This window comes from Daucus carota, chromosome 9 (genome assembly GCF_001625215.2).
Source record: "Daucus carota subsp. sativus chromosome 9, DH1 v3.0, whole genome shotgun sequence".
NCBI classification, from domain to species: Eukaryota; Viridiplantae; Streptophyta; class Magnoliopsida; order Apiales; family Apiaceae; genus Daucus; species Daucus carota.
The window spans coordinates 26481750-26506686 of record NC_030389.2 but is presented as its reverse complement, the minus strand read 5'-3'; the positions used below and the strand labels follow the sequence as shown (position 1 = coordinate 26506686).

General features: G+C 34.7%; 1 protein-coding gene across 1 annotated transcript; it reads right to left on the bottom strand.

Moving 5' to 3' along the window:
• Window positions 1–4263: 4263 nt before the first annotated feature.
• On the bottom strand, window positions 4264–7843 carry LOC135149296 (uncharacterized). The gene is made up of 7 exons (XM_064084676.1): window positions 7444–7843; window positions 7119–7271; window positions 6947–7042; window positions 4933–5010; window positions 4747–4821; window positions 4580–4657; window positions 4264–4502 (listed from the first exon to the last, which is right to left on the bottom strand). Exons 2-7 carry the CDS (start codon window positions 7269–7271, stop codon window positions 4299–4301), a joined length of 684 nt encoding a protein of 227 aa, XP_063940746.1. The 5' UTR covers window positions 7444–7843; the 3' UTR covers window positions 4264–4298.
• Between the last annotated feature and the right edge of the window lie 17094 nt (window positions 7844–24937).

Genomic DNA, 24937 nt, shown 5'->3' with positions numbered 1-24937 from the left:
CCACACTTCCTTGTTCCCGTTGGTGTTCACCATCGAAACAGCTTCCCTTTGAGAGCAAGCAAACAAACGATTTTACATGGATAGCTGTATCGACCTGAAAAGGAAAAAAATAAAATTTGAAGTAAGAATCAATCAAGGAGAGTAATAAAGGTAAGTTTTGTAATAAATCTTAATTTGATACAATGAAAGATACGTATAAAAAAAATTTTGGTTTAAAAGGTTCCGTATACTGCCTTTGTATTCAATTTAATTGTATTTGTACAGTAGGTAGAGTATTTGATTAGATCACAAGATCAAGATTGATCCAACGGTCAGAATTCCCGTCTCTCGCTAATGCTCCGTCTCTTTTGAACCTTCCCCTATATATATATATATATATATATATATATATATATATATATATATATATATATATATATATATATATATATATATATATATATATATATATATATATATATATATATATATATATATAGGGCATTGCTCAAAACAGAACACCCTTAAAAGAAGAACAGAGAAAAACACTTTAGAATCGAACATAGAATCTCATCTAAAACTTCAATTAAATTCTAACTTTAAGCTAATTAACCATTTATTATGAATAATAATAGTATCTAGCATGTTTAACAACAATTATGGATTAAAAATAACATAATTCTATGTGATATTAATCATGTAAAGAATATATACATGATTCTATTCTGGATTCTGTTCTCGATTCTATAAATATTTCATATTAATAATTTGGATATTTTGGATGTTAGATTTCATATATTAAGTTTAGTTAGTGCTTAACTATGTAATTATAATCATAACAAATCATTTTTTATGAAAGAAAAAGTGTTATGATAGTGTTCTGTGTTGTTCTTTTTTTTAAAGTGTTCTGTGTGGAGTGCAACCTTATATATATATTATATATATATATATATATATATATATATATATATATATATATATATATATATATATATATATATATATATAGGGGAGGGTTCTGGTACAAACTTACAAACTTACAAACTTTTTTTGTTCAACACATATATAACTTGAGTTCAACATTTTTTTAAGATATTTTGTTGAACATCGATTAAAATTGTGTTGAAGAAGTACATAAACTAATTTTTCAATGTAAGAATTAAGTTAAACGTATTATATAACCAATATTTATCTTTCTAGACCCTACCCAAACCCCAGAAGTATAGTTTAAGCATCTCTATAAATATATTCAACACAATGATAATTAATGTTCTACACCCAATGTTGAACCCCAGTTACAAATGTGTTGAATGCACGATTTATCTGTGCGTTATTTTTAAAATTGTGATGTTTTTTCAATAATATTCAACATAGATACTTTCTATAAATAAGGATTAACAGGTTGGGAGAATAAAAAAAATTCAAAAAAAAAAGTTTGTAAGTTTGTAACTTAAAATTTTTTTTATTTGATCCTATCCCTATATATATATATATATATAGGCTCATGATCAAATAGAAACCACTCTTAAAATAAAAACTAGAAACCAGTTTCCCTACCACTATTTATAACTACAGGTATCACTAATTTATACTGCACTAATCACTGTTTTTATACAGTATGTAAACAACGATTTTTATTATCAAAATTGAGAATATCTACTTATCTAAACTAATGATAATCGATTATAGATGATCAATTTCATCCGTATGAAGGTTCTTGGCGGTAGGAAGCCACAAGAGAAGATGTATGATGATGGAAGGTAGTCGTTAGTTTTGTAAGTTATGATGGAAAGTGTATGTGACTATTGGTTATGATAGATAATGGTGACAAGTCATGGAAACGTCTGGTAATGGTGGTAAGAGGTCCATTATTACGATTTGGGTGAAGATGATGGTCATATACGTTGCATATATGTATATATAGATATTTATATTCGCGAGATATGCTATATATAAATTAGTGATATGTTATGTACAAATTAGTGATTTCTGTAGTTAAAAATAGTGATAAAAAACTGTCCAGAAATTGGTTTTTAGTTTTTAGGCTAATTTGGTTTCTATTGGAGTAGGACTCTATATATATATATATATATATAGGCCATTGCTCAAAACAGAACACTGTTAAAAAAAGAACAACACGGAACACTTTAGAATCAAATATAGAATCTCATCTAAAACTTGAATTAAATTCAAATTTTAAGCTGAATAACGTTTTATTATGAATGATAATAGTATCCACCATGTTTAATAATAAATATTTATTAAAAATAACATGATTCTATGTAAAATAACCGTGCAAAAAATATATTTATATGATTCTATTCTGGATTCTATTCTGTATTCTGTTCTGGATTCTATTATATTTCATATCAATAATTTGGATGAGTTTGAATGTTAGATTTCATATATTAAGTTTAATTAGTGTTTAGCTATGTAGTTATAACTTTAACAAATAATTATTTGTGAAAAATGAAGTGTTATGACAGTGTTCTGTGTTGTTCTTTTTTTAAAGTGTTCTGTGTGGAGTGCAACCCTATATATATATATATATATATATATATATATATATATATATATATATATATATATATATATATATATATATATATATATATATATATATATATAGGCCAACATTCCAGAGAGGGACTCTTTATATGGAGTTACATAGTGCGCCACTATAAATCATCAATTTTATTACAAATTCTGTTATAGAATACATATAAAACGTGATTCTAATATAGACTACTATAAAATAAATCTATTTTAAGTAATTTAACACTTAAAATTTGATTAAAAAAGTATATTTTCAAAACTGATTCTACAACAGAATAATTCTGGATGATTATTATTCTGTTATAGAATCATGTTGAGATATTGCATAATTTTAGATGATCTTTGGAATAAAAAAATTTTATTTTTTGGTTTAATAATCAAAATTTGCAATTATATATCATAAAAAATATAATAGAATATATATTATGTATATATTTATAATGGTGTGCTACGTAACTCTATATAAGAGGGTATGTTATGGAGTGCTACCCTATATATATATATGTATATATACCCCCACTTTTTTATATAACACCCCTATATACTTTACACCCCCAGTTTATCGCGAAACACCCCTATATAAAGAACACCCCAACTTTGTAGCTAAACACCCCTATATTGTAAGCACCACAACTTTCATTTTTAACACCCATATATTTATTACACCCCCGGTTTCTCGATAACACCCCTACTACTCACACCCCAATATTATTACCACCCTCATTATTTGACCCAGCACCCCAATATTAAGTACACCCCAATATTATCCACACCCCCGTTTTATGGTACTCACACCCCAATATTTTCCACACCAACAGTTTATGCTACTGACACCCACAGTTTATGGAACACCCCCATATTTGTAAGGCACATGCAAGTTATTCACATTGCCACATTGCAATTCCACCAGGTCATAATCGAGACAGTGGAGAAAAACAACACACATACAGTAAATTAGTAACTAGATCCTTTAAAATAAAATCAACTCAATAACCTACTAAAGTTGATCAGACAATAGCAAGTATTAACATGAAAATCACTTGAATGAATAAACCGTAAACTGCATATAATACTTCTTGTCTAAACACCAACAATCCCATACTAGGGTTCCATAAAAATCCAAACTCATAAAAGTTAGTTCATAATCAAAGTATCAAAACAATCCCAAGATAACCAACACATGTTCATAAGAAGAGATAAATAAAAGATAAGAGAAAACAAAGCCAATTGAATGTCTTCAATGGCTGAATTCTTCTTCGTTGATGGGGAACACCTCAGTTCTCCTCATGCAACAGCTTTTTATCCAGAGTCTCCCTTATAAGGATGTGCCTTGCATTGTTCGCATGCTCCTGAGGTAATAACAATCAAAGTAAATCTAAGTAATGAAGATTAAACTATACACATGCAAATAACTAAAATGTTCCTTATAAGGATGTGCCTTGCATTGTTCGCATGCTCCTGAGGTAATAACAATCAAAGTAAATCTAAGTAATGAAGATTAAACTATATACATGCAAATAACTAAAATGTCCTTGCCTTTGAGAAAGGTAATCTAATTCCTTTCAACCAAGACTCCATACTCTTAAGCATGAAAACTCCACAATCAGAACCATTCTCTTGCTTCAGATTATTCGTCACGAAACAAATTTCCCAAATGGACTTATTAATCTCGTGAAGATATTGCAAATGTTGCAACTGCAGCAATTACCAAAACAGGAAACAAATAACAAAACTAAGAGAACAAAATGTTGGAACTGCGACAGTTAACAAAAAAAGCCTTTTTCTGGTAAAAAAAACAGGAAACTAATAGACAAAAGTAAGAGAACAAATTCATGTACCAACAGATAAACATGCAATCGGTGTGTGGAATGGAGAGGATACAAAGAATCCATGATGTAGATTTTGTGCTCCTCAAATATAACGTGAATCGAGAAGAAGTGATTCTCATCGATTACCCCAATGTGAGTCTGCATAATGTGAGTTTGCATCAACTAAACTATGCTATAAGTTCTCTTTACAGTCAGATAAAACCAATAAGATTTACCTTTTCATTGCCTGCACAGTGAATGGAGTGCTTAAAGTGAAAATCGAGGCCTGCACTGCGCACATTAGCACCCCAACACTACAAGATAACCAACTAAAATCAACATCAAAACAACTATAACAAAGGGTAAAAACAAGCTGATGGTGTGTAGAATCGTTTTGACTTACAAGTGGAGAAATAATGTAACACTTATGCTCAGTATTCAACTCACGTTTGAGGATTTCACAAAAAGATTCAGCAACCTGTGCACAAATAAGGAAAGCCAATGATTCTACCTTGAGTGATTGAGTTCAAAAAAACTAGTTAAAAAAGTAGTTCTAAGAAACATTGAATCATTGAGTTTAAATGCTTACGTCTGTGTCTAGTTCAACCTCTCCTGAAAATCGGTGTTCAGCTACATTCCAATCATCACGTCGATATTTTTTATCCTCCTGATAAAAGAAATATGACTAGTTAAACATTTAAGGACTAAAAGACAAATAAAGTTTCATAAAGGGAAATAATTGACAAATAAAATTTCGGCTTAATTGTACATTTGCCCTTAAAGTATCCGGGTCTGTACACATAAACTCTTAGATTAAAAAAATGGATACACTTGCCTCTAATATATGAGCAGTTGAACACCACAGAAACGTGGCTTACAATACAGAAACGTGGCTTACAATCGACACTTATGCAACTCATATTATAAATCATGACACAATCTCCAAAAAACACTGTAACTCAGATATTTCATAACCCTCCTCTTATGAAATAAACATGGATATAATGTGGAGGATTATGTGGCTCACTGCTATTCAATGAAAAATTACAAGAAAGCGTATTTAGGGATCATATATCCTATGAATAATCATGAATTATGGGGAAAATCGCAGTATATCCCAACACACATTATCAGACCCCCAAAAATTCTCAAACAAACGGGGAGGCCTCAGAAAAAGAGAAAGTTATCGCAAGGTGAAGAAGCAGTTATAAAATATAAGGATGGTGCCAACATTCTAAAAAGAAAGAACCAACTCACTGTGAGGTAAATTTCATGTTGAATATTATTAAGCATATTATATTGTCGTACTAATAATAATTCACTTGCAATGGCCAGGTGTGGCTCTTGTCGAAAACTAGGACATAATAAAAGAACTTGTCAAAAGTCTGCTGAAATAGGGGAGTCTAGCGCAAATTCAAGGACATCTGAAATGGAGGTAATTGCTGAAGCTTCACCAAAGACAGGACATGTTATGGAGCCTCATGTTACAAGTATACAGGAAAGGAATGTGGAAAGAGCTCCCTGGAATTTCAATGTTAACACAGCTGAACTCCATAACACTTATATTGGACCTATGAAGCTTGCCAAAACTCTGCCAGTGAGAAAATCAGGGTACCAGACAACAGTTGGTGGGGTAGTGGTTAAATCTGCACCATTTTCTCGAAAAAATGGTGCCAATGTGATAACTAGTAGCCAATTGAAAGAAGCACTTGCAGTAGCGAAGGCGAAAATTGGAGAAGGGATTAACAAAAATTTGACAATGGAAAAGGAAAAGTAAAAGAAGCACTAGGAATTATTTTGATCATTATGCTCATGTACTGGTTTATTTTGAGCAGTTTGATCATTTTGGTTATTCACGGTGCTTGTTACATTTAAACTGCTATCTTTTGGTGTACTTTAATGCTAACTATGTTCATGGTGCTTGCTCATATGAACACAACATTTTATATATTTAAGTGGTATTTTGGTTATGGGTGTCCAATCTCTCTGTTTCATTAAATAGAGATTCTTTGTAACTTCATTACAAAGCCAACAAAGACTCTGTATTTCACGCAAGAACAGGGGGAAAATGCAGTTTTATTATCAAGACAATGTGCTATATTGCACACTTCTGATTGCAGTTTTTAGAGACAGAGTGTTGTTGCTCTTAAGAGACATGATGATTTTGGAAATAGTTGTGTTGTACAAATACTAAGATAAGTTCCTGCTGTAAATATGCATTGCGCAGGTACACTATCGGCTTTTTTTGATGTGGATTATGGGAAGCTAATAAATATTAATATAGCTTTATTCAGTCTAAAAAAAACACAAAAAGAATAGAGAGGGAAGAAGAAAAAAGAGGAGGGAAGTGATTAACGCTAATTGCCGCCAATATTGCATACACATATGTACATGGAACTGTAGAACGCGTGCAGGACTCTCTCACTCTCCAACAAGTTAATGCAGTTCTTATTCCACCAGAAAGGTTGTAATGTTCGGATCCTCAAACTTTACAGGTAAGTCTATCCGGGTTTTTAATTTAAGGGTTTATGTGTACACGCATGTTTAATTTAAGGGCCAATGTCTAATTAAGCCTAAAATTTCACAAGGGGAAAGAATTGAACCCTTGATGTCAACAACTTCTCGTAATCAACATTGCTCCAATTTAATTCTGAAATGATTTTAGCCAAAGAACCGAGATGAAATCGCTTCTTATACTCCTACAATCACCCCAAACAATAAGAATCCAAAATCAATAACAACAATTCAATTGACTTGCAAAATTTAAAAACATACCCATTTTTCCTTAGCAAATTGGGTTCGTGCAAATTGTTGAATGTTTGATGTAACATTTTGTAGTAGAGGATCTTCATACACAATTGTAGATTGAACACCAGCAACACCAGACATGGTAGATTGAAGGTATTGTCTCAATTGGGACTTGTCCATCTAGACAATTCACAATCACAACAATTAACAAATATATAATTGACATACACAATTCACAATCACAACAATTAACAAATATATAATTGACATACACAATTCACAATCACAACAATTAACAAATATATAATTGACATACACAATTCACAATCACAACAATTGACAAATATATTACCGGCGAGGGATAGAGAGAATTGCAGAGCGAGGGATAGAGCGAGTTGGTTACTTGTGTTGTAGAGGATTACTGGAATGTTTGGTTCTCGGGTGATTGAAGTCGTTTTATAAGTTTTGTAGTGTTTGTTGTTTGTTAATGATTATGGATTTATGGTTTGTTTGATCGATTTTATCTGTGAGTCTGATGTTGTAAGTTAGTAATGGACGTAGAAGCTCGATGTCTAAATGATTTTGTTAAGTAGTGGGACTGGACTAAGTGCCTGTTTGGGGACTACTTAAAAAAAGAAATAAGCCCTTATTTATTTTTAGAAAATGAGTTTTTTAACAATTTTTTCGATATAAATAGTAAAGAGGTGTTTCATATTCATTATTTGACAAAAAAATAGGGACTTATTTCAGAAAAAAGTAGGGTTTGATGTACTTTTTTTCAGAAATAAGCCCTTATTTCTGAAAAATAAGTTTAGCCAAACGGCCCCTAAATTGGAAGTTTCATCAACACTGTTATGGTTTCGTTAGTGATCAGACACGGGTGTTATTTGTTGTTTATTGTTAGCACTCTTTAGTTGGTCTAGTGATATCTGATTTTGTGAAGTTAACATTATTATTTATTTGTAGGTATGAATAAGATGGTTTTGTTGTTTATTGTTTATGGTTAGCAATCTTGATAATTAAAATTATTTAATATTCAGAAAATTCCATGAAATGTAATTTAAAACAAGAAAAATCTTTTTAATTTTATGTATTATATGTATTATATAGTTTTTAATTTTATTTTTTTAGTAATAAATTATAAATAAATTTTTATAGTTAATATTATAAAAACAATATTGTCAAAATAATCAACTTTAAAAAATGTTGATTTCATACTTGAAGCAAAATGTATGTAAAGATCAAATTTTATTTGCATAAAATTAATTAACACGAAAAAAAATGTATAAAAATATGTGCGATATGATAAATATGTAATTGATTTAATTTAAATATTTTTGATTAAATTTTATATTTCATGAATTATTTTTCTAGTTTTTATACTTTCATGAACTGATTTTCCAGTGGGCTTAGGTACACTGGATTCACTTTGATTGATATTGGGCATTTGGGCTCAATGTATCATTCAGTTTCATGACCCTAATCTAATTTCACCGACCCAACAATATACTCTGCTTTTGAATAACATGGAGACCATAATCTGGGAAAATAATCTTAATCTGGGAAAAGCTATGCATATTGTTTCGAGGGGGAGGGTAGAGGAGGTTGGTATCCATAATTATGAGTGTTACTCCACTCGGATATCGAGGTTGGCATCATCAAATAAGTGGTTAGGCATCAAATCTCCTTTTATTCAATGGCCATTAAGAGGAAAAGAGGTGAAGACCAATTCTCCACAACCGAAGGGAATTCAATTCAAATTAAAAGAAGGTGGAGGGGAAAGCAGAGCAAGCGGAGGAGAGGAGAACGGGTAGAGGGAGTCGGAGATAATTATTCCAAGCGGAGCAAGCGGAGGAGAGGAAAAAGGGTAAATACGGTATGAATTCAGAACTGGATTTTCCTGCATGTTAATTGTGACACCCTCCAAATCCGGGTCATAGACTTGGGGGTCACACATAACAATATAAACCTGTAAACCATGATAATATAAGCATTGACCCTAAACATCCACGGATCGCTCCAGGTTATAGTATGAAACAAGCCACAACTTAAGTTATATTACAATACGTCAAATCCCAATCCATATCTTACAACTTACAACATAAAACGCAGTGCTTACACACAAAAGATACTCAAAAGTTCATAATATCAGCAACTCCTAGCAAGGCTTCCCAACACTCATCCTGATACCTTAGCTTGATGGCTAGCCTGTGGGTCTTCGCTAACAGTAGTCTCTTTCTTCACTGGAAAAGAACATAAGGCATCGCAAGAGTGAGCTTACAGCTCAGCAAGTAATATAAACAATAAACTGAAGTTCAACATTTATCAATAAGAATGAATCAAGGCATCAAGTCCCCTTTTTAAAACAATGATTAGAATTGGATATTCACATTTTTATTTAAAAACCAAGGTTAGGCTGCTGATCAGTCACGCACTAACCCCGAGCCAGGTACATACCAAGCTCTATCACTGGATCCAAGGCACACATTGGCCTAATGACCACGAATCTGGTCTGACCACGAATCTGGTCCACATTTATAAAACCATCCAATTCTTTAACAATATAATGAAATCAACAATATCTTAACCAATCAGAATCAATACCATTGGAACAGAAATAATATTACCAAAACAGAATCATAATCGACAAATCAGAATCATGATAATTAGTGGTGCAATACATATCAGGATCAAAGGACAATTCAGAAGTGGGTTCAAGTGTCCTCACAATATGTTTGAAGAATGTCTTGAGGTTGAAAGGAAGATCAAGTATACAGTGAAGCTAATCTGAGGTTTTGTATAGAGAATAATGTCAGTGAGAACAGCTTGAGGTTTCAAATATGTTTAACTTGTAGGAATTTCAAGTGTTAGGGTGTATATGTGTGAACATTCTTCAAAAGAGTAGTATAGGTATTTGGTAAGACATTGTATCATTTGGTGAAGTATTGTAGCATATAGGCTTGTACTGTGTGGTCATTCAAGGATGGAAGAGTATCAGAGCAAATGATTTGTGTTGTCCAGTCTCAAAGGAATGGGTATAAGTTTAATTGAAATCAAAATCAAGGTTCAGCTTGCAATTCAGGTGTTGAAAGGATTGAATAAGGTTTATCAATAATCAGGATCAATAGCACAATATATCAACAGAAGTACTTTCAAATCTATCCAGAACAATGACACTATATGCAGAAGAGTAACTCAAGGAGTTTACAAAAGTATAAGTTGAGAATAGAGCACTTGCCTTATTCAGAAGCTTCACTTCTCTCTATAGCTTTCACTAAACAGAATCACTCCAACACTACCTGCTTTCCTTTTCTAAGCCTGTCCTTCTCTGATAATCATAATATTCATCTATCAATATTCATTCTCATGTCATCCTATTTGTTTCATAATTGAAACAAGCTTCTATCTACCCTTCGTTTCACTTAAATCCGATATACGGTTCAAAAGATACCAATAAAACAGTCATATAATGTTCACATAAGCATTTTACATATCAATCAAGTAACACATAACACATAACACATAAGAGAATCAATGATATAGCTTTTCAGAAAAGGTTTGGGGTTAAAATGATTTTTCTGGTATTTGTTATGAATTTTTAAACATTTTTCGGAATAAAAACGGGTAAAAGAATCAATTTATAACTAAATAAACAAGTCCGAATACTCGAAATAAGGTTCGAAATCACTTGAAATCAATTAACGAACCTTCAACATATTTTAGAATAATTTTCTAAAGCTTGAAACTATTTTTCTGGATTTTTAAAACAATTAAAACAATTAAATCTAATTAATAAATCAATTAAAATCAATTAATAAATAATTAAAACAATTAATCAATTAATATTTAAATTAATTGACTAATTATTATAATTAATTACTAATTAAAATTAATTAATAAAGTAATTTAGATTTATTTTTGAATAAAGAAATAATTAAAAACTATTTTTGAAAAATAAATAAATGATTTTCGAAATTAAATAAATTAAAATAAATCAGTTTTTAAAAGTTTTAAAACTTCAGGGTTTAAACTGCAAGTTTCTGAAACTTAAAGGTTTGAATTGCAAGTTTTTAAAACCACAGTACAACAACTTCATCACCTTCAAAAGGTGGGTGACCAAACGGAAATTTTTCCGCCGGCCACCACCTGCTACGCCGGAGACGGCGTTTACCGCCTCCTCCGACCACCATACACTGCAGATCTACTCCCCATGTCACCAGGAATCCATTTATGCAGTTGGTTTCGTCAAAAGACGCCGGAATCGGCCGGATTGTGGCCGGGAAATTCGCCGGCGACGGCGAGCTTCGTCGGCTCCGTTCCGGTCGATTTCCAGGTCCCCCGACTTCCAAATATAGCTCAACCGACTCCTCGTAAGATGCTCTATCTAATGGTATAACTTATATCATCCCAGATTAAGCAGAATCAAAAGCCCCAATTTCAATTAAAAATATTCATACGAACATAAACCCTAAAATCTTAATTCGAAACTAAAACACAGTTTTGAACATGTTATTGACATCCAAATCGCACATATGATATACCAAAATGATCAGGAGAGGATTATCTACATCATGGAAGCATAAAATCACATAAAACATATCAAAATCAAAAAGCCCTAATTAAACCCTAATTAGCTCGAATTTAAAAGTTAAAATTACTTACAAACTATGAATCTAGTGTGGTTTTTGATGCTTGATTTGGATTCTACGCTTCGATATCTTCGTTTTGACTATTCGCACGCTCGATTCTGAGTCCGATAACGTCTCCAATCCTTCGATTGAATTTCCCGAACGCGAAGAACACTATCCCGGTTTCTCTCGATTCCCGTGTATTGAAATGATAATTATGAAAAATAAACTAATAATTATCCTATTTATAATTACGAATAACTGGCCCCCATTTGGATCATACCGGACATAAATATACTTCTTAATCATTAAGTATTAATAAAACTGATCCGTTCGGAACCGACTTTACAGATAAATATCAAATACACACATTACGAGAACTTATGGGGCTCCGAGCTTTGATTGGCACGAAATACGAGAATATAATGCTTTAGCCAAAATAATTTGGGGTTAAAATTATCCGGCGTACACGTTTATCGATACGATACAATAATAATAAAAATATTCATAAAATCATTCCGAAAATCTTTCACGTAAATCCGTACACCAGATGAGAAAAGTTAAAACACGAAAGTTGTTCAGAATATCTCGAATAACAAACCGGCGAAACTTTCCCGGAAGCCCCCCGGGGTTTAATTATCGAGTAAACGGGTTTTAAAAATCAATTAATAATAATATTTTATAATATACTTAATTAAATCCTTAAATCAAATATCAAATCATATAATAATCCATAATTTATCAGGTAAGTGCCAAAATTCTCCATATTTTGATCTGATCATATAAAAATTATCAACTTACAAGTCATAACACACATAGACGATCATACAGCAAGTCACTTGACATATAATTCACGATTAATTCACATAATATTCATAAAATATTTACATACTGACATAAATAAATACATGCCGAAATCCCGGATATTACATTAATTCATATGTTCAGTTAGTAATATTTCTTAAAAATAGCTCTACATGCATTTCTAGATGCAAACTCATCCATTAAACTCTCGAAATAGTCTTCGATTAGTAGCCTTAATCTCCTATTGCAGTTCTATTTGTAGTCTTGTAATTCTCGTTGATTTTATTGTTAAGAGATTAAAGATAAAAGTTGATTTTAAAGAGAGTAAAGAGTGTTGGATAATCTCAAACTATTTATATGTTTCTATCATATAAATAGTTTTATATGTAAGTTGGTGTTTGGCTGAATATTTTCTAGCATGTAGTTGGTTATCTGCTTTTACATTGTTTTAATATGTAAGTTATCTCAATAAATGAAAAACACCAAGTTCTTGGCATTCTTGTGCTGTATCTGTTCTCCAGTTTATATCGACTAATTAAACACATTTCGATAAAGAGGGACAGATATAAGAGAGGTAGTTTGGCTTTTCACTTTCAAGCATTGTTTTTGTTTCAATTTACTAAGAACAGTATCAAGTCTAGGTTGAAAATGCACAGAGAATGCTAACTGGAATGCTAACTGCTAACTGGAAAACATTTATATTTGATTGTTTTATACAGATGTCCTACGTATGGACAGACCAGAACCAGAGGTTGGCAGTCCTAGTAACCAACTTCTTTAACTATGTGTATAGTCAAGATACACGTGATTCGTATGTGCTGTTATTGCAACATCTGAGGGAGCCGTTGCTCGAGTTGACTGATGAAGAAGCTAATGATTATCCCGGGGATGCTGGCATTATAAATAAGCTCTCTGAGATTGCTGAAAGTTATAAAAATAAAACGCAACATTATTTTGGCTTGAAAATAAGACTTGGTAAACCTGCATGTAAGGAGCTTAGGGCTTTGGTTAAACATGAAAGGTTTAATGAATATCTTCCACCTGATGCTAAGCCCACGCGTGTCACCGATGTAAATGTAAGTAACCTAATGATTTTGATCTATTTGTTCGGCTTGCCCTCAAATTTTTATTGTGCTCTAACATATTTGTTGGTTTTTTCTAGTTAAGCGGGTCTGCTAGTATTATGTTCTGTTGGTCAGATGCTCGTTTGCGAAGCCTAGTGTATGTTTATCACTCGTGTCTACAAGATTTTGCTTGTGGACAGGGTACTACCGAGAAGAAAGTTGCTACAACTGTCTTAGTTAGGGATGAAGGAATACAAGACCTGTACAATTTTCCCCAAATTTGTCCCCTTATTTGTCTATACTTTTTTCTTCTTTATTTTTATCTATAAAAATAATTATAAAATATTAAATTATTATAATTATTTACATTTAAATTGAATTATTAATCTAACCATGGTTAGGAAAATAGGATGAGAATGCTAAATAAAAAAAAACTCTTAATATAACGTGATTGATTTACTCACACAAAGTCATACCGAATGATCTACTCACACAAACAGCCACGGTATGGCTTTTTCAGACAAATCAGAGGAAGCCTTGTAGCAGAGCACGGTATGACATTCTTTTATAATGTCATACCGAGCTATTTGATGTATTAAAACAGTTTTAATAATTAAACAAATATTAGATAATTACCCACTTAATTATATTAATTATATAAATTCATAAATTAAATTAATTCGAAGATGAATCAATTTAATAAATAAATTATACAACTAATTTAATTATTTTGATTAGTGAGATAATTAAATAAATACTTATAAAATGTATATCTTCATCAGCAGAGACTTCAGGCTTGATTAAACTTTGTAGATCTTTGTCTTGATTGAACTGCCACTTGTAGTTGATGCAGAATACTTAATTGAAGTAGCTGACACACAAATGTACTGTCTGGTTCATCTGTATCTAGCTGAATTAAATATTCTTTATCAAATAAACATTTGAGATGTGGCTTGTTCGTCGATTCTTTGTCTTCGTAGTTCTTCTTCATTGGTAACAATAGTATGGAATCTTCTGAATAAATAAAGTATTAAAACTTTATACCTTCTGGACTTCTGGACGTGCTACAAAAGATTATTTGTACACTGAGGCTTGAACATATTAATGAACTTCTTCCAGTGGTGTGCAGCATCATCCTGAAATTCTTCAGACATATAATTTCAATAAATCACTTGACGTTCTTCGTACGGATTCCTTCAACAGTACTTGCTATTTACCTTGCTTTCTTATCAGAGTTGAGTTGGTACCTCTTTAATTACAAATAGGCTGAACATATGCCTTTCAATCTCCCCCTATTTGTTTGTTAACATAACATGCAAATTATCGAGAGGATAACTCAACTAACTGATAAGACAAAGGATTGAACATGAAATGTAAATAGCAAAAAGTTTCTGGTATTTCATTAAACATTGACCAGAATTCAAAAGATTACATTAGATTACAAAAGGATGTTCTTACTGAACATATATTACAAATCCCTAATGAATCTAAAGATCAACTTCTCCTTCTTCGATATCAGAAGTGTGAAGGATAGGAGTTGATGGTTCTTCCCTGGTTGGCACTTCAGATGTAGTGGATTCACCACGCTTCATTCGTTCCTTTGCCAGAGCCAGTTGATGTAGCACTTCCAAATCCACAGGGTCTTCGCGGAAGTCTGATGGCTGAGATTTTGTAACATGTTTCATCCTTCGAAAATACTGAGCAACATTATTTCGAGTGCAGTGAGCAAAAATCACATCATCAGCATCAGACTTAGCTTTAGAAGCAAAGCCCTTGGTTCTTAACAGAGTGGAGACAAGAGCAAGTTGTTTAGCTGGATACTTTGGCAAGGCTTCTTCGTTGAGATAGACAGTGCTGAAGATCTCCTTGTGAACGAACTTAATACAGTAAGGATTCCTGACAACCTGAGGACTGTTGAGTACAGTTTGTTCCAGCAGTTTGTCACGAAGAAGTTCATTCAGGTTGGAGCTGCGCTTTACCTTATTCCGAAGCACCCAGAGCTCAGATACAGAGAATGATTTCAGAGATTCGACAGATAGTCTGAAAGAACCATTCCTCTGTGTATAGACAATTAGCTCCCATTGCTCAAGCAAATTGTTGACCCCCACTGTCACATAGTTCAATTCTAAAGCAAAGGCATGCATAAAGACATCCTCGTCAGGGTTTACCTCTCTAAGATCATAGATCAGAGATAAGAACTTGTTGTCGTCGAAAGGCTCCCTTTGAGGTCCATTAAAGATTCTTCTTGCAATGTCCCAGCTTTTTCCTTCTTTCCTCCTTATATCAAGATTCTTCTGCTTGATTGCAGCATCATAGATTTTCTGTTTCTCGATCTTGATTTGTTCTTCTGTGATCAACTTGTCCTCTAGAAGTTTTTGGAAATCACGAAACTTACGCTTTCTAGCTTCATTTTCAGCTTTGAACTTCCGGACATTCTCCTCATGTTCTAGGTCAACAGGTTCTTCTTCCTGAAACAAATAACCCTCATCAAATATACCTTCTTCTTCTTCTGCTTGACGATAGGTAGCATCGAAGATGTCATCATCATCCATATCCTGTGGATAGTCATCATAACTATCAGAATTGAAAACATTGTCGGACTGATGTAACTGTTCTTTGCCTTTAGACTTATGAGTTTCTTTGTCAGGGGCAGATCCAGAAGTGGTATTTCCCTTGTTGCTTTGATTTGAGCTATTGCCTCTATCATCTCTGTCACCTTTGTCTCTATTCTCCCCCTTAGTTGAGGGATCCTCTCCAGAGGGTTGATCATCAGACTTGTTGGAGTTTCTGAGGAGTTGATCTAACTTGCTGTCGATGGTCTCAAATTTGGACATGTAAAGTTCATGATTAGACCTCATTTCAACAGCCAAGTCATGGATTTCTTCTTTAAGCTCATCCCTATACGAACTGGATGGCCTCTCCTCAGTTTTCTGTTGTAGGGTCACCAACTGTGCACCCTTGAGCTTTTCATTCTCAGCAATCATTCTGGCTAATTCAGCTCTTAACTTAGCCATTTGTTCCTCAAACAGAGCCGGGTCAGTGTGTGCACTCACCTCACGTACACTCAAAGCTGTTTCACTAGCCTCACGTGCATGTGTATCGCTCGGTGTTTGCCTTACATCACTCTGTTCATTCACTCTTCCCGCTGTACCTGTATATACTACCAATGTCCCCTGAGATGGGTTCAAAGGTAGTGGAGGAACAAATTGTCCTCCGGAAGCCTGTGAGGGCAGATTAACTTGCACGCTGCCAAGTTCCGCCTGATCAGAAAAGAAAGGGAGATCAGCAAAGTTTTCATAAATAAGACATTGATTTTGAAAATCTGTGCACTCAGTAAACATAGTAACCTGTGTATCTGTTTGGGTTGGCACTAGCGTGAGTGCTAGCGCAGTGCATGACTCTGTACAAGTTACCGCGGCCGGACGGTCAATTTCAATGGCCACATCCTGTAGAGAGAATGGGTCCAGAGACTGCTTATCTGCCATATCAAAATCTGAGCCTTGTTGGGAAGGTACAGATGAGGCTACAGGTGTCTCCAAGGTTTCCACCCGTTGCTTCTTTGAGGGAGACAGAGCTGTGGGTTTATTCATCAAACTACTCGAACTCCGTTTCCTCGCAACTTTACGAACAGGTTGCATTGAAGTGTTGGTTGATGTGTTTGGAGAAACGAATATTTGTTGAAGAGAATCTTCAGCTAGGTTATGAACCTGTGTGTTTTCAGGTTCATTGCTGGTAGGCTGGAAAACAAAATCCATGTCACAAACAAGATCACAACGATAATCTGACGTATCAACATTAAAATTAGATGATAAGTTAGAAAGTACCTGAGCTACCTGTAGGTCCTGACGAAAGGACTGCAGCTCTGGGTTGATAGGAGAGTCAGAGGGTAGGGGTTGTGAGGTAGATTGTGTTTGTGGGATGATTTGGGATTGTGTTTGGTGTGGGAGAGGTTCAGATGAAGATGGTTGATGCTCGAAGAGATCATAAACCAAAGTTTGATCTTCAAATGAAGGGTTAGATTGTTCTGTTTGAAGGATGGGGGAGTGATATGATGATTGGTTGGATGAGTGGTGTGAAGATTGTGCTTCTTGAGATTGTTGAGGTGAATGCTGCTGTTGTTGTTGTTGTAGAAGTTGTTGTTGATGTTGAAGTGTAGGTTGTTGAGTCTGTAGGGGTTGAGGTTCTTGAAGCTGTTGCTGCTGCTGCTGTTGTTGTTGAGGTTGAGGTGGATGAGCCACTTGCATTTGATATGGTTGAAGAGGAGCATTGAACATTTGGAGCAAGTGAGGAGTGGTGATTAGTGGAACATTAGCAAATTTATTCTTGTTATCCAACTGAGTCATAAGTTTGGTGCAGGCACGAGGAACTTGTGCCACAGGAGAGTTGGAGTAGTGTTCCTTCTCAGCGTCAGTCATCTTGTCATTCAGAAACAACATGATGAAGCGAGGATAAAAGCATGCAACCTTCGCGTTCTGTTCAACAGATCTGTTCCTTAGGGGCCCTAACTTGGAAAGAATGGCTTGAAGGATAAGCTTTCCAAAGTTAATCCGACGATTATAAACAATGCTGAACCCAATCTTCTGAAGCAGCGAGGTTATCACATTAAAGTTCTTGCGAGTGGTCGGAGCAAACACTTTAGCCAAAGTGTCGAAGAAAAGATCCCACTCAGGCTTCAGATTGCCTTTCAACATTCTAGGTAAATTGATCTCTCCCTGATATAAGATTGTCTCGAAGAAATTGGAGAGTTCAGCTTCGGTAGGGAGTTCAACAAAATTATCCCTGGGAAACCCCAAAACCCTATTAACATCATCAGTGCTGACAGTAATCGTACGTCCTCTGTGTACATCTCCAGAAATCCGATGATTATCCAACAAAGTAGTGTTCAGGGCTGTCGTGTAGAAGTCCTGAATAGGCTGTATCTGGAGATCTGCATGAGCTGTAATAGCAGTGCTGACGAGCGACTGGCTATTCAGAAATCGGACCCACGGTCTAAAACGAGCCAAACTGGCCTCGGGGTCGAAAAATCCATTTAAATTAGTCTCCTCGATAACAAAACGACCGGCCATTTTTAAAATTACAAATTGAATTAAGTGAGAATTTTTTTCAAATAAAACAATAATTTTCAAATTTCTCACAAATTTCAATTAATAATTAAATATCAATTAATTAAATTAATTAATAATTCGAATTAAAGGGTTAAATTCGAATTAAAACTTAATTTAATTTAAAATGGCTAAGTAAGGTCCCCAAACAAAGTCTTAAGCTCCACTTAGTACAAAAATCCCCAAATTAAGCTATGGAAACCCTAAATTCGAATTCCAAGAAAAGGGGTTTCAAAATCAGTGCACCCAATCCACTACAACTTGATCAGTATTGATAATCCACGGCCAAATAGTTACAAACCCGGTCACAAATCGTTAAGAATCGGTCAGAAACGCCTTGACTCGGTCGAACTCGGTTCGAAACTCAGCGAAAAATGGGCAGCGATTCGACTTGTTTCCTTGATTAATCAGTAACCAGCAAGCTCTTTAGGCTTGAAATAAGTAACCAGCAAGTTATTTGAAGCAAAAACTTGAAAAACTCGAAGCTTGGAACAATGTCGTGTGTATATGCGTGTAACAGGTGTGAAGAAGATGAAGTTAGAGTAAGGTATGACTTACATGAGTTAAGTCATATGGGTTTTGTAAAGTCGGTATGACTTTCTAAGGTAATGTCATACCGAGTTTCCTAGAATGCCATTCTGGGATGTTCGGTATGGCATTTCCGAAAAGTCATACCGCATAACCACATAAGGCCGAATGTTAATTCGGTATGACATATTCAAAATGTCATACCGTTTGAGAGGTGTATGCAGTAAGCCAGCCGGTATGACATTATCTAAAAATGTCATACCGAGCTACAAAACAGATTATATATATATAAAAACGAAATACAAAATATGATTTTTGATTATTTTTGAAACAATAAAACCTTTTGCACATTAATCAAAAATCTAATACACATAATATATAAAATATTACACATATATTTTGTAAAATTCAACTTTAATTAAATATAAATACTTATGAATTTAACTTTAATTCAGTAAAATGAATTAACTTAAAAACAAATATTTATGCTTAATTAATTTTGAAAAATACAAAATAAATACATATAATTATCTAAATGCATGGAGAATATTACAGGGGAGAATGCAGCACTTAGAAAATTATAGAGACAGATATGAACATGCATAATTACACATAAAATTATCAGATAATTTACAAACAATTATATAAAATCTAATAAAATAGATATAATTACACAGAAAATTCACAAAAATATATAATAATATGTAAAATACATATAAAATATATACAAAGAGAATCATGGCATATTTAACATCCCTAGCTCACAAACCAACTTAGAGAAAGTGGATTCATCAAGTGGTTTCGTGAAGATGTCTGCAATCTGATCAGCTGTGGGTACGAAATGTAACACCACAGTACCATTCATGACATGTTCTCGAATGAAATGATACCTGATATCTATGTGCTTGGTCCTGGAGTGTTGCACTGGATTGTTTGAAATGGCTATGGCACTGGTGTTGTCACAAAATATTGGAATTTTGTCGACAGAAATACCATAATCATTTAATTGGTTTCTGATCCAGAGAATCTGAGCACAGCAACTGCCAGCAGCTATGTACTCAGCTTCAGCAGTAGAAGTAGACACTGAGTGTTGCTTCTTGCTGTACCAGGAAACCAATCGACGTCCTAGAAATTGACAACTTCCAGACGTACTCTTTTTGTCAATCCTGCAACCTGCATAATCAGAATCTGTATAGCCGGTTAAGTCAAAACCAGTATTCTTAGGGTACCAAATACCTAAACCAGGTGTACCCTTAAGATATCTAAAGATTCTTTTGACGGCTATAAGATGTGATTCCTTAGGATCAGCTTGAAACCTAGCACATAAACATGTTGCAAACATGATATCTGGTCTGCTTGCAGTAAGATAAAGTAAAGAGCCAATCATACCTCGATAGCTTGTGATATCAACTTTCTTACCAGATTTATCCTGGTCAAGCTTTGTGGCAGTGGCCATGGGTGTCTTTGCCGGAGAAGAGTCTTCTAGATTGTACTTTCTTAGAAGATCTCTGACATACTTTGATTGGCAAATGAATATTCCATCTTCCTTTTGGCTTACTTGAAGACCAAGGAAGTAGGACAGTTCACCCATCATACTCATCTCATAGTTACTCTGCATTAACTTAGCAAATCTCTTGCACAAGTTGTCGTTAGTAGAACCAAATATAATATCATCAACATATATTTGAACAAATATCATATCATTATCATGCAATTTGTAAAAGAGAGTTTTGTCTATGACACCTCTAGTAAATTTATTTTCAATCAAAAATTCAGAGAGGGTGTCATACCATGTCCTTGGTGATTGCTTAAGCCCATAGACAGCTTTGAATAGGAAGTACACAAAATCAGCAAATTCTGGATTTTCAAAGCCAGGGGGCTGTTCCAGATATACTTCTTCTTCCAGCTTTCCATTCAGAAATGCACTTTTCACATCCATTTGATAAACTCTGAAGTTGGAATGTGCAGCAAATGCAAGAAATATTCTGATGGCTTCAAGACGAGCAACTGGAGCATAGGTTTCATCGTAGTCAATTCCTTCTTCCTGAGAATAACCTTTTGCAACCAGTCTGGCTTTGTTTCTTACAACAATGCCATCACCATCTAACTTGTTACGGAAGACCCATCTAGCTCCAATGGTAGATTTTCCTTTTGGTCTTGGAACCAGGGCCCAGACTTCTTGTCTCTCAAATTGATTGAGTTCTTCTTGCATGGCAAGAACCCAATCAGGATCAGCAAGTGCTTCTTCTATTTTCTTTGGTTCTAGTTGAGATAGAAATCCAGAAAATAAACATTCATTTGTCGTAGCACTTCTAGTCCTTACACCAACATCAGGATCACCAATAATCAGATCAAAGGGATGATCTCTGCTCCAAATCCTTTCCCTTGGAAGTTGTGTCCTTGATGATTCAGCAGTATCATCATTAGGCTGATGTGTATGACTAGTTGATCCACCAGCTCCCCCTGAGCTGTTGCCAGGTTGACTTGATGATCCACCACTAGCATTAGTGGAATCTCCAGCATTATTGCCATTTCCTCCACCATTGCCTGGATCATTATCATTGTTGTCATCACCTGTTGCAACCTCAGGTGGCACATCATCATCTGAATCAGAATCTGGATAGTTGTCAAACCTCAGAGATTCAGATGGATCAGCAGATTGTAAACTTGGTAGTTTAGTGTCATCAAATGTTACATTGACACTAACTTTCACTGACAGAGTATCAATTACAAAAACTCTATAAGCATTATTTGTATAACCAACAAAAATTGCTTCAGATGCCTTTGGCTCAAACTTGTTCAAGTTCTCTTCACCATCCTTGAGAACAAAACACTTGGCTCCAAAGACATGAAGATGTTTGACGTATGGTTTCTTGTCTTTATACAAATGAAATGGAGTTTTCATATGATCCTTGTTGATCAAAGTTCTATTCTGGGTATAGCAGGCAGTAGACACAGCTTCAGCCCAAAAGTACAGTGGAAGCTTTGATTCAGCAATCATAGTCCTTGCAGCTTCAATCAGTGTACGATTCTTTCTCTCGACGACTCCATTCTGCTGTGGAGTCCTTGGTGCTGAATACTGCCTTCTAATTCCCTTTTCAGAGTAAAAGTTGATTAGAGTTTGATTCTTGAATTCAGTGCCATTATCTGACCTTACAGCTTTTACTGGCACACCCTTTTCTAATTCAACTGACTTTATATGATCAATCACTGTCAACGGGGTTTCATCCTTAGAAACCAGAAAGTAAACCCAAGTAAATTTTGAGAAGTCATCCACAATAACTAAGGCATATCTTCCTCCATCAATGGATGCAACATTCACAGGGCCAAACAGATCCATATGCAACAAATGAAGTGGATCTGTAATGGTATTGATGGTTTTGCCTTTGTGGGATGCTCTCTTCGCTTTTCCTTTCTGACAAGCTTCACAAAGATCATCAGATGAGAATTCCAGGGAAGGCAAACCTCTCACTAGATCTCTCTTGACTAGAGAGTTCATGGTTTTGAAGTTGAGGTGTGAGAGCTTCTTATGCCATAACCAACTATCTTCAGCAGACGCTTTGGCGTAGAAACAATGAACTTCGTTTCCTGGTCCTGAAGATAAATCAGCTACGAATATATTGCCTTTCCTTATGCCACATAGTGAAGGACGCTTATCCTTGATATGTTTAATGATACATATCTCCTTTTCAAAATGAACATAATATCCTTTGTCACAGAATTGACTGACACTCAGGAGATTATGTTGAAGTCCTTCAACTATTGCAATATCTTCTATGATGATCCTTCCAATTTTGTACTTGCCATATCCCACAGTACGACCTTTGCTATTATCAGCAAAACTGACTGTAGGGCCAGCTCCTTCTCTTATGTCCTCCAGCAGGGATTTATTGCCAGTCATGTGCATTGACGCTCCACTGTCAAGCACCCAGGTAACACGAACAATTCCACTGGCACCCTACAAAAGACATACTTGATTAAACATTCTTTGGGACCCACACTTGATTGGGTCCAGCAAACTTAAAGAACTGATTTCTATCAGGTGTAACAACAGAGCCTTTTGGACTGATACTTGGTTCAGATTTGACTGAACTTACTTCCTTAACAACAGCCTTATAAACCTTGGTTTTAGGCTTTGGAACATAAGTCTCCTTTCTCTTGTGAGAAGGACTAGCAGTCTTTGATCTAGCATGCTTGTTGTTTGTGTGTTGTCTAGGTGATGTGTTTTCATTTTTAGCATGCAAATTTTTAAAATATGCAGACATCAAATTGAAAGCACAAGTCATACAATTATCAACACCACAGTATTTATGACATGCATCAAAAGTAGGAGCAACAGGAATATCAGTCATCACAGTAGGAACGTCAACAGATTCTACTCTAACTTTGTTAACAGTTTTAAAGTTCTCAGTAGAATGACATCTGTTATCTCTGTTCTTACTGTTCACAAAACTATTAGGCTTGTTGAATTTGGTTCTTTCAGAGTTGACACCTAAACCAGCTTTAGGCAACCTAACATTGCCTTTCACTTTGATTGGTTTCAGTGATGTCGGGATCTCATCTTTCTTCTCATTACTCTCTTTCATTTTAAGGTCTTCCTGTTTGAGTTCATAGTTAATGACAACAGGAGTTTCTAACAGAGGTTCAGCTTCTGAGGCCTTAAACAAAGGTTGAGGGGAATCTTTCAAAACAAAAGGAATTCCTCTCTCCTTTGCACTCTTCTTAAAGGGAGTAATGTTACTAGCCTTACCTACAGATTTGTTATAGTCAAAGCCTATTCCAACAGTTCTCTTGATCTCTTGTTTATCATTAAGTTCTTTGACTATCATGGAGGCATCCTTAAAGGCTTTACATTTCACTTTCTCTTCGTCTAGCTGAAGTCTTAACGCAATCTCACCTTTCTCTAGAACTTTGACTTTAGCACATTGAAATCCTAAATCCATAGTCAATTGTTCTATTTTAGGTTTTAATACTTTCATCTCATTCATTTTATAAGCATGAATATCTAAGACTAAAGTATCAATTTTAAGATTGGCAGCTTTCAACCTTTTAATAGCATCATCTCTTTCAAGTCCTAATTGCATAAAAAGTTTAGGGCATTTAGGATCTACCTGAAAGCTTCCAGCAGGAGGAGGTGAAGATGATCCAGTAGTAGCCATGAAAGCAACATTCCCTAGCTGCTCCTCTTCATCACTATCTGTATCATCCCAGCTTTTGCCTTCTGCCAGATATGATTTGCTCTTGAAGCTTTGACTTCCAGAAGTACCATGATGCTTTCTAACCAGTGCATCATACTTCTGCTTCAGCTCATCATACGAATCCTTTCTCTTTCCTTGAACCTTGGGCTGCTTGCACTCAGTTGCAAAGTGTCCAGGTTCACCACAGTTGAAACATTTAAATTTACTTCTGTCCACCATCCCAGTCTTGTATCCTCCTTTGCTTGTTGAAGATGAATAGCCTCCCTTCTGAAACTTACTAACAGTAGGTTTGTATTTATAGGAAGGGTTCTTCCGGAATCTCATGTTTCCAAACTTCTTGGCAAACAGGGATAGAGATTGATCTTCTAACAGTTCCAGCTCTTCCATTGTATAGAACTCTTCGTCACCACTGGAAGAAGCAGTCTGACCCATCTCAGGTACAACAAACTCCTGAGTGGTTTTAGAAGGAACAACAACATCCTTCTTTTCTTCCGGTATAGGTGACTCAACAACTAGAGCTCT